The following is a 17,970-nucleotide window of genomic DNA, read 5'->3' on the forward strand; positions in this document are numbered from 1 at the left end:
AAACATCTTCATAAAAGAAAACAGTCCAACAGGAACAGTTATTAAAAAAGTGTCTGCAGTGGATGCAGACATTGATGAGAATGGCCAGGTTAGTTATTCCCTTTTACATGATAATAGTAACCAGCTGTCTATAAGATCAATGATAAACATCAACTCAGAGACAGGAGAAATAATCAACCTGCAGTCTTTTAACTATGAGGAGTTCAAAACATTTCAGTTTAAAGTTCAGGCCACAGATTCTGGTGTTCCTCCACTCAGCAATAATTTAACTGTTAATGTTTTAATCCTGGATGAAAATGATAATAATCCAACTATTTTAGCTCCTTATTCTGAGCTCGGCTCTGTTAACAGTGAGACCATCCCTTATTCTGCTGAAGCGGGATACTTTGTAGCAAAGATCAGGGCTGTGGACGCAGATTCTGGATACAATGCGTTACTTTCTTATCACCTGTCGGAGCCCAAAGGAAACAACCTGTTCAGGATCGGAACCAGCACCGGAGAAATCAGGACTAAGAGGAGAATGAGCGACAATGACCTGAAAACTCACCACTTGTTGGTGTTAGTTTCTGATAATGGAGAACCTTCTCTGTCAGCCACTGTTTCTATTGATGTGATGGTGGTTGAAAGCACAGCTGATGTCCAGACTCAGTTCAGACATGTTCCTATAAAGGAGGACAACTTCTCTGATTTGAACTTGTATCTACTGATCTCCATCGTGTCAGTGTCTGTGATCTTTCTGCTGAGTCTCATCAGTTTAATAGCTGTCAGATGCCACAGGACAGACAGTGATTTCAGCAGGTACAGCGCCCCCATGATCACCACCCACCCTGACGGGAGCTGGTCTTACTCTAAAGCTACTCAGCAGTATGACGTGTGTTTCAGCTCAGACACACTGAAGAGTGACGTAGTGGTTTTCCCCGCCCCGTTTCCACCTGTAGACGCTGAACTGATCAGTATTAATGGAGGAACACTTTTACCAGAACTCAGACTTTACCAAAACAGATAACGTGATAGACCGCCATTCTCTCCCTATCTTGGGTTTTTTCTTTATTTCAATACCTTGTTTTGTCTCTACGCTGATTCCGATCACGTTACATAGTGCCGATTGGACATCTGTTTTAACGTAAATTTAATTAAGATATTTTCTTCTCTATCTTCTTCTATTATTATATTTCTTTTTTTTGTCTGTTTGTTTGTGTTTTTGGGGGGTTGAGGGGGATGGGGATTATATTAGATGATATTAGGTAAATTATATATTTTTGACTTTATTATATCTATATCTGATGTATGCGGAAAATATTACATTATCTTTCTAAGTACATAAAATATTATATTAAATTAAAAAAAAATGTTGCTGGTAAAGAAGATTCCTCTATCAACGCATTTGAAAATAATCTCTAGTTTTGGTTTAAGCAGAGCAAAACCTGATCTTCCTTTGTTGGAGCTCTGCAACTTTTATTCAAAGTCCAAGTCAATATATATTTTTTTTATTAATATAAGGACTGACAATTTATTCCAGAAAAAAAAAATCGTAATGCAAGCTATGAGTTGCGGAGAATAAATTAAAATTCACTTTCTTTTTGTAAATAACGTACGTAACAGGTGATGGTGTTTAAATGTTAGTGCTGGCTGTAATTGTTGCTTTTGTCCAGGAGGGGACATTATAGACCGTCACATCTACATTTCCACTACGGCTTCTCAACTCCTCCCAGTTAAGCTCAAAGCTTGATGATATTCTATCGTTTTGAAACAAAGAGAGGAACAGGGTGAAGAATCAAGACGCATGAGCGATTTCTTCTTGAAAATACCACTATTTTTTTCTGTGGAACGGATCTTTCCGATGATGTTGTGACATAATCAAGAAAATTTTCGCGGTGGGGCTTTTCTTTTTCTATGAACTGGGGAAATGTATTTTAAGGCCAGATCGACATCTGTATGGATACTCCTCGTCTTTGTGCTGCTGGACTGTTATTGCGAAGCGGTTTCAGGACAGCTTTCATACTCTGTTTTTGAGGAGGTAAATCCGGGGACAGCTGTCGGAAATATTGCCAAAGATCTCAACCTCAATGTTCAGGACCTGGAATCTCGTATGTTCCAGATCGTTGCTGGAGCAAAGAGGAAATATTTTGAGGTAAATCTGAAGACGGGAGTCTTGTTTGTTAATGAGAGGATAGATCGGGAAAAGCTCTGCGGCGACGAGGCCAAATGTGCTGTTAATGTTGAAGTCATTATTAATAATCCATTGAAACTGTATCGCCTAGAGATAGCCATATTAGATGTCAATGATAATTCCCCGGATTTTGTTAGCAAGACGGTGGAGCTAAACGTCACTGAGAACACAGCAGTGGGCACGAAATTTCCTCTGCATCCAGCTCACGATGCAGACGTGGGCAAAAACACCATACACTCCTACAGGCTCAGTCAAAATGAGCATTTCTCTTTGGAAACACAGAAGGGAGAAAGTGAAACACCCGAACTGGTACTTCAGAAAGTTTTAGACCGAGAAAAGAAACATGTTATACGGCTCAGCCTAACTGCTGTCGACGGGGGAACACCAGCTAGATCTGGAACAATGGAATTGATAATAAATGTTTTAGATATTAATGATAACGCCCCAGAATTTAGTAAGACTCTGTATAAAGCCAGCGTGTATGAAAATGTCACTGTAGGTACGTCAATAATTACAATAACTGCTACAGATTTAGATGCGGGCGTGAATGGGCAGGTGTTGTACACTCTAAGTGCTATCGGAAGAGGAAAACTGAATGAGCTTTTTGCAATAGAAGGAAAATCTGGAACAGTCCGAAATATAAAAAATATTGATTTTGAAGAGAATAATGCTTTTGAGATTAGAGTGCAAGCTAGTGATAGGGCAATATTTCCTATGACCTCACATGCAAAGTTACTGATAGAAGTACTGGACGTAAATGACAATTCTCCTGAAATTACAGTGACATCCCTGTTAAATAGAGTGAGAGAGGATGCCTCCATTGGCACCGCAATAGCTTTTGTTTCAGTATTTGACAGGGACAGCGGTAAAAATGGCGTTGTTAATTGTAAAATTTCAAACACCGTCCCTTTTAAGTTAGAGTTAAATTATAAGAATTATTATTCACTAGTTGTTGATGGAGCTCTTGACAGAGAAAGAGCAGCTCACTATAATATCAGCATCAGAGCTACAGACGAAGGCAACCCATCTCTTTCCAGCATCAGCTTCATCCTTGTAAATGTCTCTGATGTAAATGATAATAACCCTTATTTCACAGAAAATGCCATACATGTCTTCATAAAAGAAAACAGTCCAACAGGGGCAGTTATTAAAAGAGTGTCAGCAATTGATGAAGACTCTGATCAAAATGGTCAAATAAGCTACTCACTTTTAGTTGACAATAATAACGCGTTGCCACTCAGATCAATGATCAACATCAACTCAGAAACAGGTGATATAATCAGTCTGCAGTCCTTTAATTATGAGGAGTTGAAAACATTTCAGTTTAAAATTCAAGCCACAGATTCTGGTGTTCCTCCACTCAGCAGCAACGTGACAGTTAACATTTTAATCCTGGATGAAAATGATAATAATCCAACTATTTTAGCTCCATATTCTGAGCTTGGCTCTGTTAACAGTGAGACCATCCCTTATTCTGCTGAAGCGGGATACTTTGTAGCAAAGATCAGGGCAGTGGACGCAGATTCTGGATACAATGCGCTGCTTTCTTATCACCTGTCAGAGCCCAAAGGAAACAACCTGTTTAGGATCGGAACCAGCACCGGAGAAATCAGGACTAAGAGGAGAATGAGCGACAACGACCTGAAAACTCACCACTTGTTGGTGTTAGTTTCTGATAATGGAGAACCTTCTCTGTCAGCCACTGTTTCTATTGATGTGATGGTGGTTGAAAGCACAGCTGATGTCCAGACTCAGTTCAGACATGTTCCTATAAAGGAGGACAACTTCTCTGATTTGAACTTGTATCTACTGATCTCCATCGTGTCAGTGTCTGTGATCTTTCTGCTGAGTCTCGTCAGTTTAATAGCTGTCAGATGCCACAGGACAGACAGTGATTTCAGCAGGTACAGCGCCCCCATGATCACCACCCACCCTGACGGGAGCTGGTCTTACTCTAAAGCTACTCAGCAGTATGACGTGTGTTTTAGCTCAGACACACTGAAGAGTGACGTAGTGGTTTTCCCCGCCCCTTTTCCACCTGTAGATGCTGAACTGATCAGTATTAATGGAGGAGACACTTTTACCAGAACTCAGACTTTACCAACCAAAGAAAAGGTAAGTATATTGTTAAATTATTTGTCACCCTCTAATTCAACATGTTTAATGTGCGTTCTGGCGTATGCATTTTTGCTATATAGCTGCAATCAATCCAACTGCATCACATTTGTCAGACCAGCTGATGCCATTTTTTCATTCTCAAAAAACATTTATGAAATAAGGGTTGTGAAGAAGTAAGATTTTTGTTTGTGTGTGTGAGTGTCTGTGTATAACATTAATTGACGAATGCATTTTACGCTCTCCATGGTTCTGAAACTACATTCATCAGCGGTCTCTTTTCCACGTCACCTAAAAAAGCATAAAACATATTTATTTTTGCATTGTTTTTTTATAGTATGTATAGAAATGTTGACTAGCAAAGTACACAAAGTGTATTTTTTTCAGTTTGTGTTATCCATCTGAGATGTCTAATCATTTAATTATGTCTTAATATTTGGTTTTTTGAATTTTCCAAATAGATTTGTATCCGAAATTTTAAATAAATAAATAAATAAATAAATAAATAAATAAATAAATAAATAAATAAATAAATAAATAAATAAATAAATAAATAAACTGTTGCATAGGTAAATACCGTTTCATGCTATTTGTTCTACAAATTTTGAAAGGTAGGTTTTTCCAGTAACGCTCCAGCAGAGGACAGTGCAGACCGTAGCATTTCTTTGGACTGATTCAGGACTCCTCCCAGATTCAGTGAACGATTCCTCTTTGCTCTATTACAAAGAGGTCTCGAGACAAAGGACGGTCGTCGTGTGTTGCGAACATGGTGACATTTCCATACGGAACAGTTGCTTTCTGATTCCTATCTTGTGCTTTTTTAAATACCATACTACAAGATGTTGTCCTGATTTGTCCGTACGCTTTGTCATATGTCTAGAATTATGCATCTATTGGATGGACCGAGCTCGATATGGATTTATTTCTTGCTCACGCTGCTGAGCTGTTATTCGGACGCTGTTTCTGGGCAGCTCACTTACACCGTCGCAGAGGAGTCAAGCATCGGGACTGTTTTGGGAAACATAGCCAAAGATCTGAATATTAATACCCACGAGTTGGAAACGCGGATGTTTCAGATTGTTGCTGGATCTAAGAAAAAATACTTCGAGGTAAATGTGAAGACTGGTGCTCTATATGTAAATGAAAGAATCGACCGAGAGCAGCTCTGTGGTGATGAGTCAAAATGTTCACTCAGAGTAGAAGCAGTCATAAATAACCCTTTGAAACTGCACCGTATTGAAGTTGTTGTTTTAGATGTTAATGATAACTCGCCATCATTTCCGAGCCCGTCGCAGACGATTAATATTACAGAAAGCACAGCAGCAGGAGCTAAATTCCTGCTAAAACGGGCTCACGATGCAGATGTAGGGAAGAACTCTGTCAATATATACAAGCTCAGTCAAAATGAGTATTTTTCTCTGAATACACATAAGGGGCAGAATATGATTGTCGAACTAGTCTTACAGAAAGTGCTAGATAGAGAAAAGCAGTCTGTAATACGACTCACGCTGACTGCCATTGATGGAGGAACGCCAGCTAAATCAGGAAGTATGACTATTGTAGTAAATGTGCTGGATGTTAATGATAATCACCCAGTTTTTAGTCAAACACTTTACAAAGCCAGTGTGTATGAGAACGTTAAGATCGGAACACCAATAATTACTTTGAATGCTACGGACTTGGATGCGGGACAGAATGGCCGAATATTGTATTCGCTGATTGAAATAGACCAAGGTAAACAAACGAGCTTATTTACTATTAACGAACAAAATGGCACAATAACGAACAAGAACAACATAGACTTTGAGGAGAACAACGCTTTTGAGATTCAAGTGCAAGCCAGTGATGGCGCAAACTCTCCACTCACTTCAAATGCAAAATTACTGATTGAAATTTTAGACGTGAATGACAACGCGCCTGAAATTACAGTGACCTCGCTTTTAAATACAGTGAGAGAAGATGCGTCCGTTGGTACCGCGATAGCTCTTGTTTCTGTTTATGATAAAGACAGCGGGAGAAATGGAATGGTTAACTGTAAAATATCCAATAATGTTCCTTTCAAATTAGAACCAAATTATAAGAATTACTACTCCTTAGTTGTCGATGGAGCGCTGGACAGAGAAACAACGGCTCATTATAATATTTGTATCAGTGTTAGAGATGAGGGGAGTCCACCTCTCTCCAGCACCAGTGTCATTCTTGTGCACGTATCTGATGTAAATGATAACAAACCCAGTTTCCCAGATGCCACTATTAATGTCTTCATAAAAGAAAACAGTCAAATAGGGGCAGTTATTAAAAGAGTGTCAGCAGTTGATGCAGACTCCGATCAAAATGGTCAAATAAGCTACTCACTTTTAATTGTCGATAGTAACTCGCTGCCACTCAGGTCAATGATCAACATCAACTCAGAAACAGGTGATATAATCAGTCTGCAGTCTTTTAATTACGAGGAGTTGAAAACATTTCAGTTTAAAGTTCAGGCTACAGATGCTGGTGTTCCTCCGCTCAGCAGTAACGTGACTGTTAACATTTTAATCCTCGACGAAAATGATAATAATCCAACTATTTTAATTCCTTATTCTGAGCTCGGCTCTGTTAACAGTGAGACCATCCCTTATTCTGCTGAAGCGGGATACTTTGTAGCAAAGATCAGGGCTGTGGACGCAGATTCTGGATACAACGCGCTGCTTTCTTATCACCTGTCGGAGCCCAAAGGAAACAACCTGTTTAGGATCGGAACCAGCACCGGAGAAATCAGGACTAAGAGGAGAATGAGCGACAACGACCTGAAAACTCACCACTTGTTGGTGTTAGTTTCTGATAATGGAGAACCTTCTCTGTCAGCCACTGTTTCTATTGATGTGATGGTGGTTGAAAGCACAGCTGATGTCCAGACTCAGTTCAGACATGTTCCTATAAAGGAGGACAACTTCTCTGATTTGAACTTGTATCTACTGATCTCCATCGTGTCAGTGTCTGTGATCTTTCTGCTGAGTCTCATCAGTTTAATAGCTGTCAGATGCCACAGGACAGACAGTGATTTCAGCAGGTACAGCGCCCCCATGATCACCACCCACCCTGACGGGAGCTGGTCTTACTCTAAAGCTACTCAGCAGTATGACGTGTGTTTCAGCTCAGACACAATGAAGAGTGACGTAGTGGTTTTTCCCGCCCCGTTCCCACCCGTGGACGCTGAACTGATCAGTATTAACGGGAATGATACTTTTACAAGAACTCAGACTTTACCTAATAAGGAAAAGGTAAGAATATAACATCGCCTTCCCCCACCCTTATGTACGTAACATCAATTCACATCTTCCCGTTTTTATTGCATGCTCTTTGGTTGTTCTTTTAAATTTATTTATTTAACGTAGCTGTATTTGGAAATTTCAGTTATTACAACTTTAGTGTTTGTATTCAAATCTCTTCAGGCGTGCGATGTTTCGTATTTAATACGTTTTACGAGCAAATGAAAATGTTGCTGTATAATTATATTTAGGATGGAAAACATTAGTTAGCAGCCTATTTATTGAATATATTTTTCTCGGTCAGGCTGATGAAAAGTTAAATATGAATTGTCAATAAACACTTCAAATCGTTGTTTTCTTTTATATTGTGGCTCAATTTACTGATGCATAATTACATTTGTATGATTTGAAGCATATTGGAATATGCTTATCTCTTTGCGCCATGCCAATGAATGTCATCTTGCGCCTAGCTAATTGCTGTGTTCACAATGGTGAATTATTGCTTGCGTACTCCTACGTTGTAAAACAAAATGTCACATTATAAACCCGGAAAATATTCATTTCGATTCATATACCTATATGAGTAAATGCATTTATAAACAAGTATTTCAACAGAGTTTTGTTGGTTTGATGCAGTTCCCCCAAACGTCCATGAGGCGACAGTCAAGACCGTAACACGGGGGTCGTTGATTTGAAAAGGAACCTCCCATGTTGAGAGCATCCATTTTTATCGGTACATTGTGAGGCTTAGACGCAGTGAAAGAGAGCAACATTTTCTGTTCGCGTCTGTAAAAATATTTTCTCTCCATATGAATCAAGGGTTTTGCTGTACGGATCTATGTTTTGTTATCGCTGGTCGGAACTATGGATCCTCTGAGAGGAGTGATCTCCTTTGGAATATGTCTGTTGTTTGTTTCCGTGGAGTATAACAGCGGAGCCGTTTCTGGGCAGCTTTCTTACTCTGTTCAGGAAGAGGTAAACCCCGGGACTTCAGTTGGCAATTTGGCGAAGGATCTCAACCTCAATGTGCAGGATTTGGAGTCGCGTATGTTCCAGACAGTTGCCGGATCAAAAACAAAGTATTTTGATGTCAATTTAAAGTCAGGATTTCTTTACGTCAGTGAGAGAATCGACAGAGAACTGCTTTGTGCGAAGGCGACAACATGCACCTTAAATGTAGAAGCTGTGATTAACAATCCACTCAAACTTTATCAGATTGAAGTCATTGTTCTAGATGTAAATGATAACGCGCCTGTTTTTAGTACGAAATCCCAAACTATCAACATAGCAGAGAACATTTTGCCAGGAACAACATTTCCTCTGTTGTCCGCATATGATGCTGATGTCGGGAAAAACGGTATAAGCACCTATAAACTAAAGCCTAGCGAGTATTTTTCTTTAAAACTACACAAAGGGGAGAGTGTGTCAGCTGAGTTAGTCCTTCAGAAATCCTTAGATCGTGAGAAACAGGAATTAATTAAACTTACGCTGACAGCAATAGACGGAGGGACACCAGTGAAATCAGGTACATCAGAAATTATTATTCGTGTCCTTGATATAAACGATAATATTCCCACTTTTATCAAAACACTGTATAAAACAAGCATTACAGAAAATGCACTCCTCGGAATGACCTTACTCGAGGTAGCTGCGACTGATGCCGACCAGGGATTGAACAAAGAAATTGTATATTCATTGAATTCAAACGATCAGGACCACGTTTTAGAAATATTTGAAATTGATAGCGAAACGGGGGAAATAGCAGTTAAAGGGAATATAGACTTTGAATTGAATCCATCTTTTGAGATACGTGTGCAGGCTGCGGACAAAGGCAATCCTCCGCTAACAGCTCAGTGTAAAGTCCTGGTGGAGGTGGTGGACGTAAATGACAATGAGCCTGACATCACTGTCACGTCACTGCTCCATAGTGTTAGAGAAGACGCTGAAATAGGCACTGCAGTTGCACTTGTCTCAGTTCTCGATAGAGACGGCGGCAAAAATGGTGAAGTAAAATGTGAGATTTCGAACAGCGTTCCCTTTAAATTAGAGACAAATTACAAAAATTATTATACTCTGGTTTTAAGTCACGCTCTAGATAGAGAATTAATTTCTCAGTATAACATTACAATTAAAGCTACAGATGAAGGGAGCCCTCCGCTGTCTAATACAAGTGTTGTTTCGATTCAAGTTTCCGATGTAAATGATAACGCGCCTCAGTTTCCCGAGGCTGTAATTAATATGTATGTGCAGGAAAATAGTCCAGTTGGGACGGTTTTAAAAGCAGTATATGCAGCTGATGCTGATGCTAGTGAAAACAACAAGGTGAGCTACTCCATAATCAGTAACAATAACTTTGTACCGCTGTCAACAATGATTGACGTCAACTCAGAAACAGGAAAAATAATAAGTCTGCAGACTTTTAATTATGAAGAGATGAAAGCATTTCAGTTTAAAGTTCAGGCTACAGACTCTGGTGTTCCTCCGCTCAGCAGCAACGTGACAGTTAATGTTTTTGTCCTGGATGAAAATGATAACAATCCAACTATTTTAGCTCCTTATTCTGAGCTCGGCTCTGTTAACAGTGAGACCATCCCTTATTCTGCTGAAGCGGGATACTTTGTAGCAAAGATCAGGGCTGTGGACGCAGATTCTGGATACAATGCGCTGCTTTCTTATCACCTTTCGGAGCCTAAAGGAAACAACCTGTTCAGGATCGGAACCAGCACCGGAGAAATCAGGACTAAGAGGAGAATGAGCGACAATGACCTGAAAACTCACCACTTGTTGGTGTTAGTTTCTGATAATGGAGAACCTTCTCTGTCAGCCACTGTTTCTATTGATGTGATGGTGGTTGAAAGCACAGCTGATGTCCAGACTCAGTTCAGACATGTTCCTATAAAGGAGGACAACTTCTCTGATTTGAACTTGTATCTACTGATCTCCATCGTGTCAGTGTCTGTGATCTTTCTGCTGAGTCTCATCAGTTTAATAGCTGTCAGATGCCACAGGACAGAAAGTGATTTCAGCAGGTACAGCGCCCCCGTGATCACCACCCACCCTGACGGGAGCTGGTCTTACTCTAAAGCTACTCAGCAGTATGACGTGTGTTTTAGCTCAGACACACTGAAGAGTGACGTAGTGGTTTTCCCCGCCCCGTTTCCACCTGTAGACGCTGAACTGATCAGTATTAACGGAGGAGACACTTTTACCAGAACTCAGACTTTACCAAACACAGAAAAGGTAAGATTTCGTTTAGAATTCAAGTTTTGTTGTTGTTACCAAAGTTGGTTGGATAATACTTAGTTCGATGAGGATCATGCAAGTCTTGCAAAAACAAAAACAGAAACGTCATGCCTGTGCGTTGTTACTGCTATTATTCCACTTTCCAAGACGCTGAATTTTTATTTTCAAATGTATGTGTTATTTGTGCTTATACATATTGTGTGTCAAATCAGCGGATGATGAAATGATAATTGTTCAGTTGTGCTTACCATATAATATTGTAAAGTAGGCCTACACACATAATTGTTATTAAAAAAATAATACAAACAAATCTTCAAGCGCATAATCCATACGAATGTGTTTACTCTGACACGGTTTCTCGTTGGCGAAAATTTGCTTGAAATTAAATTCTGACATCTTCTTATTTTTTGCATATAAAGTAAAAAAACAAAATTTGTGTTGTGTTTTGCCGTTAAATATTTATTTAACGGCATGTATTAAAATCGTCATGTAGTCACAATTTTAATAACTCTTTATAAAGATTGTTACACGCGTTCCGTCCCCTCTTCCTTTCTTTCTGTGTAAAGAGTAAAATAATTTAAGTAATTATGAACACATTTCGAAAACCTTTCCTGCATCGGAATGTAACATGTGACCTTTAGTAAAATATTTCGTTATTTTTATTCGAGTTAGTCTTTATTATTATTATTATTATTATTATTATTATTATTATTATTATTATTATTATTATTATTATTATTATTATTATTATTATTATTTCTGATGAGTGTGGTTTTGCGAGATCGCCACAAAGCGACGCTATAGACCGTAACACTGAAGTGGTAACGCTCCTCCTAGAGTAATAAGAGACTGGCTGCGATTTTCAGCACAAAGAGATTTGGGAACAGACGGGACAACAATATGGAATACATTTCAACAAAGCTTCAACAGGATTTCGCCTTGAATTTTGACTTTCTTTGAGGCAAATGAAATATACGCGAACCATCCCTTGATCTCTTTAAACGGAATTATGTTATCGACAAATTTCTGGAGATCTGCTTTTACATATTTTCTGCTGGGACTGCTGGGTTGTTACCAGAAAGCGGCGACGACACAGCTGTTTTATTCTGTTTCAGAGGAGGTAAAGCCAGGCACTAACATAGCAAATATTGCGAAGGACCTTAACTTGAATGTGCAGGATTTGGACTCCCGCTTATTTCAAATTGTTGCATCTAAAAGGAAATACTTCGAGGTAAATTTAAAGACCGGATTTTTGATCACTAATGAGAGGATAGACCGAGAGGAGCTGTGTGCAGATGAGTCCAAATGCATTGTTAGCTTGGAGGCTGTAATAAACAACCCACTGAAGTTGTACCGCGTGGAGATAGAAATTAAAGATATCAACGATCATTCCCCTACTTTTAATGCGAAATCACAACTATTGGATGTCGCAGAAAATACCTCGCCTGGGTTTAAATTAGCCTTGTCGGAAGCAAGCGACGCCGATGGAGGTAAAAATGGCGTTAGCGGCTACAAGCTCAGTCCAAATGAATACTTCAGTCTTGTCACACACAAAAGAGCAGAGAGCATATCTCCAGAGCTAGTGCTGCAAAAAATCTTAGATAGAGAGACAAAATCAAATATAAAACTCCTGTTAACTGCATTCGACGGGGGCTCTCCGGCAAATTCAGGTACATCAGAAATTGAAATAAATGTCTTGGATATAAACGATAACGCACCTATTTTTAGCAGTAGTCTTTACAAGATTAACGTGCTAGAAAACGTTGCATTTGGCACTGCAATCCTGACTTTAAATGCCACAGACGCCGATGACGGATCAAACAGTGAGATAGTGTTCTCTCTTCGCAATAAAGATCAAGATCATGTTCTTGATATTTTCGAAATAGACTCTGTAACGGGAGTCATTTCAGTGAAAGGTGAAATCGACTATGAAGAAAAGAAAGCTTTTGAGATCCGGGTGGAGGCAAGAGACAAAGGCCAGCCTCCCATGTCTGCTCACAGTAAAGTGCTGGTTGAAGTCATAGACGTTAATGATAATGCTCCTGAAATCACTGTGACGTCACTTACGAGTAGTGTCAAGGAAGACTCTGCCGTCGGTACGGCTATTGCTCTTGTTTCGATACAAGACAGAGATAGTGGTAAAAATGGCGAAGTTACCTGTAAGATTGTAAACACAGTTCCTTTCAAACTTGAGAAAAACTATAAAAACTATTACTCGTTGGTTGTTGATGGACATTTAGACAGAGAGGTGATTTCTCAGTACAATGTAATAATATTAGCTTCAGATGAGGGGCAGCCTTCTCTCTCAAACACCAGCGTTATTGCTGTTTTTGTCTCTGATGTAAATGACAATGCACCAGACTTCCGGGAACCTGTTATAAACATATATGTGAAGGAAAACAGTAAAGTTGGTACAATAATAAAAACAGTGACAGCAGTCGATGTTGACATCAACAAAAACGGTCAGGTGAGCTATTCGGTTCTGGAAACTAACAGTAAAGGACAGCTTTTCAGCCCAATGATTAGTATTAATTCTGAATCTGGGGATATAATGAGCCTACAGTCTTTTAATTATGAGGAAGTAAAAACATTTCAGTTTAAGGTTAAGGCCACAGATTCTGGTAATCCTCCACTTAGCAGCAATGTTACAGTAAACGTTTTAATCCTGGACGAGAATGATAATAATCCAACTATTTTAGCTCCTTATTCTGAGCTCGGCTCTGTTAACAGTGAGACCATCCCTTATTCTGCTGAAGCGGGATACTTTGTAGCAAAGATCAGGGCTGTGGACGCAGATTCTGGATATAACGCGCTGCTTTCTTATCACCTTTCGGAGCCTAAAGGAAACAACCTGTTCAGGATCGGAACCAGCACCGGAGAAATCAGGACTAAGAGGAGAATGAGCGACAATGACCTGAAAACTCACCACTTGTTGGTGTTAGTTTCTGATAATGGAGAACCTTCTCTGTCAGCCACTGTTTCTATTGATGTGATGGTGGTTGAAACCACCGCTGATGTCCAGACTCAGTTCAGACATGTTCCTATAAAGGAGGACAACTTCTCTGATTTGAACTTGTATCTACTGATCTCCATCGTGTCAGTGTCTGTGATCTTTCTGCTGAGTCTCGTCAGTTTAATAGCTGTCAGATGCCACAGGACAGACAGTGATTTCAGCAGGTACAGCGCCCCCATGATCACCACCCACCCTGACGGGAGCTGGTCTTACTCTAAAGCTACTCAGCAGTATGACGTGTGTTTCAGCTCAGACACACTGAAGAGTGACGTAGTGGTTTTCCCCGCCCCGTTTCCACCTGTAGATGCTGAACTGATCAGTATTAATGGAGGAGACACTTTCACCAGAACTCAGACTTTACCAAACAAAGATAAGGTAAGAAATGTACATGTGTTGAGTCAATAAAATTTTTTCTGAAAGGTAATGTGTTCAAAAAAAATAATAATAATAACATCGGCTACAAGATAAAACTGTACAGAATATTTTGGAGCTGTGGTTTGAGTATATCCTTTGATAAGGCAGTAGTGTAGATTTGCTCAACAAATCAATCATATTTCAATGATAATCACCGTTTCACCATAATGAAGACATTTTAAAGTCCTCCAAACCTGCACATTTACCCATTCTGCTTAGTTCTGTATATTTTTATTAATGTTTAAATTAGATGTTGGAGAAGTTTCAGGAAGCCTTTATTTAGCCTGAGTTTAAGAAACTCTTTAACAAAAGAAAATATAAACAACAAATATTTTTTATTTCCTTTTTTCTGTTATAAATCAAAGTAAATAATTGGCAGAAAGTCACTGGAATTCTGTCCATGCGCTGTCCGTGGTTCTGACCAATGTTTGCCACTTCGCTGTAGTCTGTGTTGAGAGTCAAGAGCTGTTCTTGGTGCTGATGCTGTAGTTCAACTTAATTCTCTATGTACCATTTGAACAGATATGTTTTTCTTTTTTGGTTTTGTTTTATCAGGAATATGTTTGCTTTTTAGCTTTTAAAATACCTAACACATCTTTATAAAAGGATTTCTATTCCAACAGAACATACTTTGCTGCGCACTTGCCCACTCAGATTTTTTTAATATATAACTTTGTTTTTCAAAATCTAATAATATTAGTTTGTTGCACAATTAAGTGATCACAAGATGTCGCAAGAGACCGCGCAAACAACAGCTGTTTAATATGCTGGAAACTCCTCCCTCTTTCAAGACAAAGCTGAAACGTCATCATCAGGGGCTGCTTTGTGATAACACCTCGCAGATGAGCGAGGCCCGTATCGAGTGAGGATCTTTTGCAAGAATGGATATATGGAAGGAAAAACATGCTTTTTAAGCACTAAAGTAGGTCGTGCAGGGCTTCTTCTGAAAAAGCGATGGCGGCTCGGACACGATGGGATAACTTGCGGAGCCTGATTTTTACCCTTTTTTGTCTCTTTGATCGGTCCGTGGCTCAGCTATCATATACCATTTCCGAAGAGGTGGACAAAGGCAGAGTGGTTGGAAACGTTGCGAAGGACTTAAACCTCAGTGTGCAACAACTCCAGAACACGGACCTCCAAATGACATCTGGGTATGGAAAACGGTATTTTGACATAAATCGCGAATCTGGAGTAATTTTCGTCTGCGAAAGGATAGACCGGGAGGAGCTTTGTCCGAATGTGGCGAAATGTATTTTAAACATCGAGGCCATATTGAGCAACCCTCGCAGCCTCCATCGAATTGAGGTATTGATCAATGATATTAATGACAACGCTCCCTTTTTTCTCGAGGAAGCGATTACAGTAGATATATCTGAAGCTTCTCATGTTGGGGAGAGACATCCACTCCCTGTGGCCCACGATGCGGATGTGGGAACTAATTCGGTGAAGACGTACAAGTTAAACACAAATGAATATTTCTCATTAGATATACAAAGCGCTGGTGACCAGAGTGTCTCTGCTGAATTAATATTGCAAAAAGCGTTAGATCGAGAAAAAGAGCCTGTGATCGAGCTGATTCTGACTGCAGTGGACGGCGGCAAACCCCCTAAAGCAGGAACTTTACAGATAAAAGTGAATGTTTTGGACGTAAACGACAATTCGCCCGTATTTAGTAAGAATCTTTACAAAATACAAGTGACTGAAAATGCAAATATGGGCTCAACTTTATTAACACTGAGTGCCACGGATTTAGATGAAGGTCTCAATGGTCAGATCGTTTATTCGTTTACAGAGGGGGCGCGTTTGAATCCTGAAGAAATATTTTCCCTTAATAACAATAGCGGAGAGATTATAGTTAAAGGCAACATTGATTATGAGGAACACCAGGCATTTGAAATTCGTGTTCAAGCACGAGATAAAGGAAGTCCGCGGCGTACTGCACACAGTAAAGTTTTAGTCGAATTGATTGATGTCAATGACAATGCTCCAGAAATATTGGTGTCATCTCTGATGAGCCCAATAAAGGAGGACGCTGAAATAGCCACGGCTGTTGCGATGGTAACGGTCACCGACAGAGATAGAGGCAAAAATGGTCAAATAAATTGTAAGATAAAAGGTTCTGTTCCATTTAAATTAAAATCTAATTATAAAAATTACTATTCTTTGTTGGTCGATGGACCACTCGACAGAGAAAATATTTCTAAATACAACATATCAATTGAAGCAACAGATGACGGATCACCTGAGCTTTCGACAACAGCTATAATTACGCTTGAGGTTTCTGATGTAAACGACAATCCTCCTCGATTCCCTGATTCTCTAATTAACGTGTTTGTAAAAGAGAACATCCAAACTGGAACAACAATTCATAGGCTATCTACATTTGATTCCGATTCAGATGAAAATGCTAAATCAACGTACAGTTTACTTAATCCTCCCAAAAATACGCAGATTAGTTCGATGATAACAGTTAACTCAAAAACAGGAGATATTGTAAATCTACAATCGTTTAACTACGAGGAGTTAAAATCGTTTCAGTTTAAAGTTAAGGCTACAGACTCTGGTGTTCCTCCACTCAGCAGCAACGTGACTGTTAATGTTTTAATCCTCGATGAAAATGATAATAATCCAACTATTTTAGCTCCTTATTCTGAGCTCGGCTCTGTTAACAGTGAGACCATCCCTTATTCTGCTGAAGCGGGATACTTTGTAGCAAAGATCAGGGCTGTGGACGCAGATTCTGGATACAACGCGCTGCTTTCTTATCACCTGTCGGAGCCCAAAGGAAACAACCTGTTCAGGATCGGAACCAGCACCGGAGAAATCAGGACTAAGAGGAGAATGAGCGACAATGACCTGAAAACTCACCACTTGTTGGTGTTAGTTTCTGATAATGGAGAACCTTCTCTGTCAGCCACTGTTTCTATTGATGTGATGGTGGTTGAAACCACAGCTGATGTCCAGACTCAGTTCAGACATGTTCCTATGAAGGAGGACAACTTCTCTGATTTGAACTTGTATCTACTGATCTCCATCGTGTCAGTGTCTGTGATCTTTCTGCTGAGTCTCATCAGTTTAATAGCTGTCAGATGCCACAGGACAGACAGTGATTTCAGCAGGTACAGCGCCCCCATGATCACCACCCACCCTGACGGGAGCTGGTCTTACTCTAAAGCTACTCAGCAGTATGACGTGTGTTTCAGCTCAGACACACTGAAGAGTGACGTAGTGGTTTTCCCCGCCCCGTTTCCACCTGTAGATGCTGAACTGATCAGTATTAATGGAGGAGACACTTTTACCAGAACTCAGACTTTACCAAGCAAAGAGAAGGTGAGTTATCTTCAAAACTATATTTCTTAAAAATGTTAAAAATCGATTTCCTTGCCGCAACATCCGTTGGAAGTCATATTTTTATGTGTCTGAACCCATGAAACGTATACTGGTTTTCTATTTGTGTTGTTAAGTTGACAAACATCGATGACAGATGTTCATCATCAGTCAATTTCCAATAAATTCGCTTTTAAATAAAAGTAAAATTTGACATAGTTTAAGTTTACCAGTGTTACTGGTTCGTTCGTGGTCCACCATCCATCCATCCATCCATCCATTATCTGAACACCCTTCTTCCCTAATGGGGTCGGGAGGGTTGCTGGTGCCTATCTCCAGCTGTGTCCCGGGCGAGAGGCGGGGTACACCCTGGACAGGTCGCCAGTCTGTCACAGGGCAACACAAAGACATACAAGACAAACAACACACTCACACAC

At 39.8% G+C, this 17,970-nt stretch overlaps 1 protein-coding gene across 21 annotated transcripts in view; it reads left to right on the forward strand.

The window, feature by feature from the left end:
* LOC122836606 (protocadherin alpha-C2-like) overlaps positions 1 to 17,970 on the forward strand; it is a 189,162-nt gene that overhangs the window by 113,152 nt on the left and 58,040 nt on the right. The window contains exons 1-2 of one of the 21 annotated variants that reach the window (XM_044126271.1): positions 1,775 to 4,285; positions 4,897 to 4,974. The exons of 15 other annotated variants lie outside the window; for them this stretch is intronic. In XM_044126271.1, the coding sequence (XP_043982206.1) occupies positions 1,907 to 4,285; positions 4,897 to 4,959 (2,442 nt within the window). In that variant the 5' untranslated portion in view covers positions 1,775 to 1,906 and the 3' untranslated portion in view covers positions 4,960 to 4,974. Of the gene's footprint in view, positions 1 to 1,774; positions 4,286 to 4,896; positions 4,975 to 5,038; positions 7,549 to 8,292; positions 10,777 to 11,684; positions 14,168 to 15,076; positions 17,537 to 17,970 lie in introns of those variants that run through there. 5 more of the 21 variants (XM_044126250.1, XM_044126245.1, XM_044126254.1 and 2 more) reach the window with 5 other exon arrangements.

Source organism: Gambusia affinis, linkage group LG09, assembly GCF_019740435.1.
Source record: "Gambusia affinis linkage group LG09, SWU_Gaff_1.0, whole genome shotgun sequence".
NCBI classification, from domain to species: Eukaryota; Metazoa; Chordata; class Actinopteri; order Cyprinodontiformes; family Poeciliidae; genus Gambusia; species Gambusia affinis.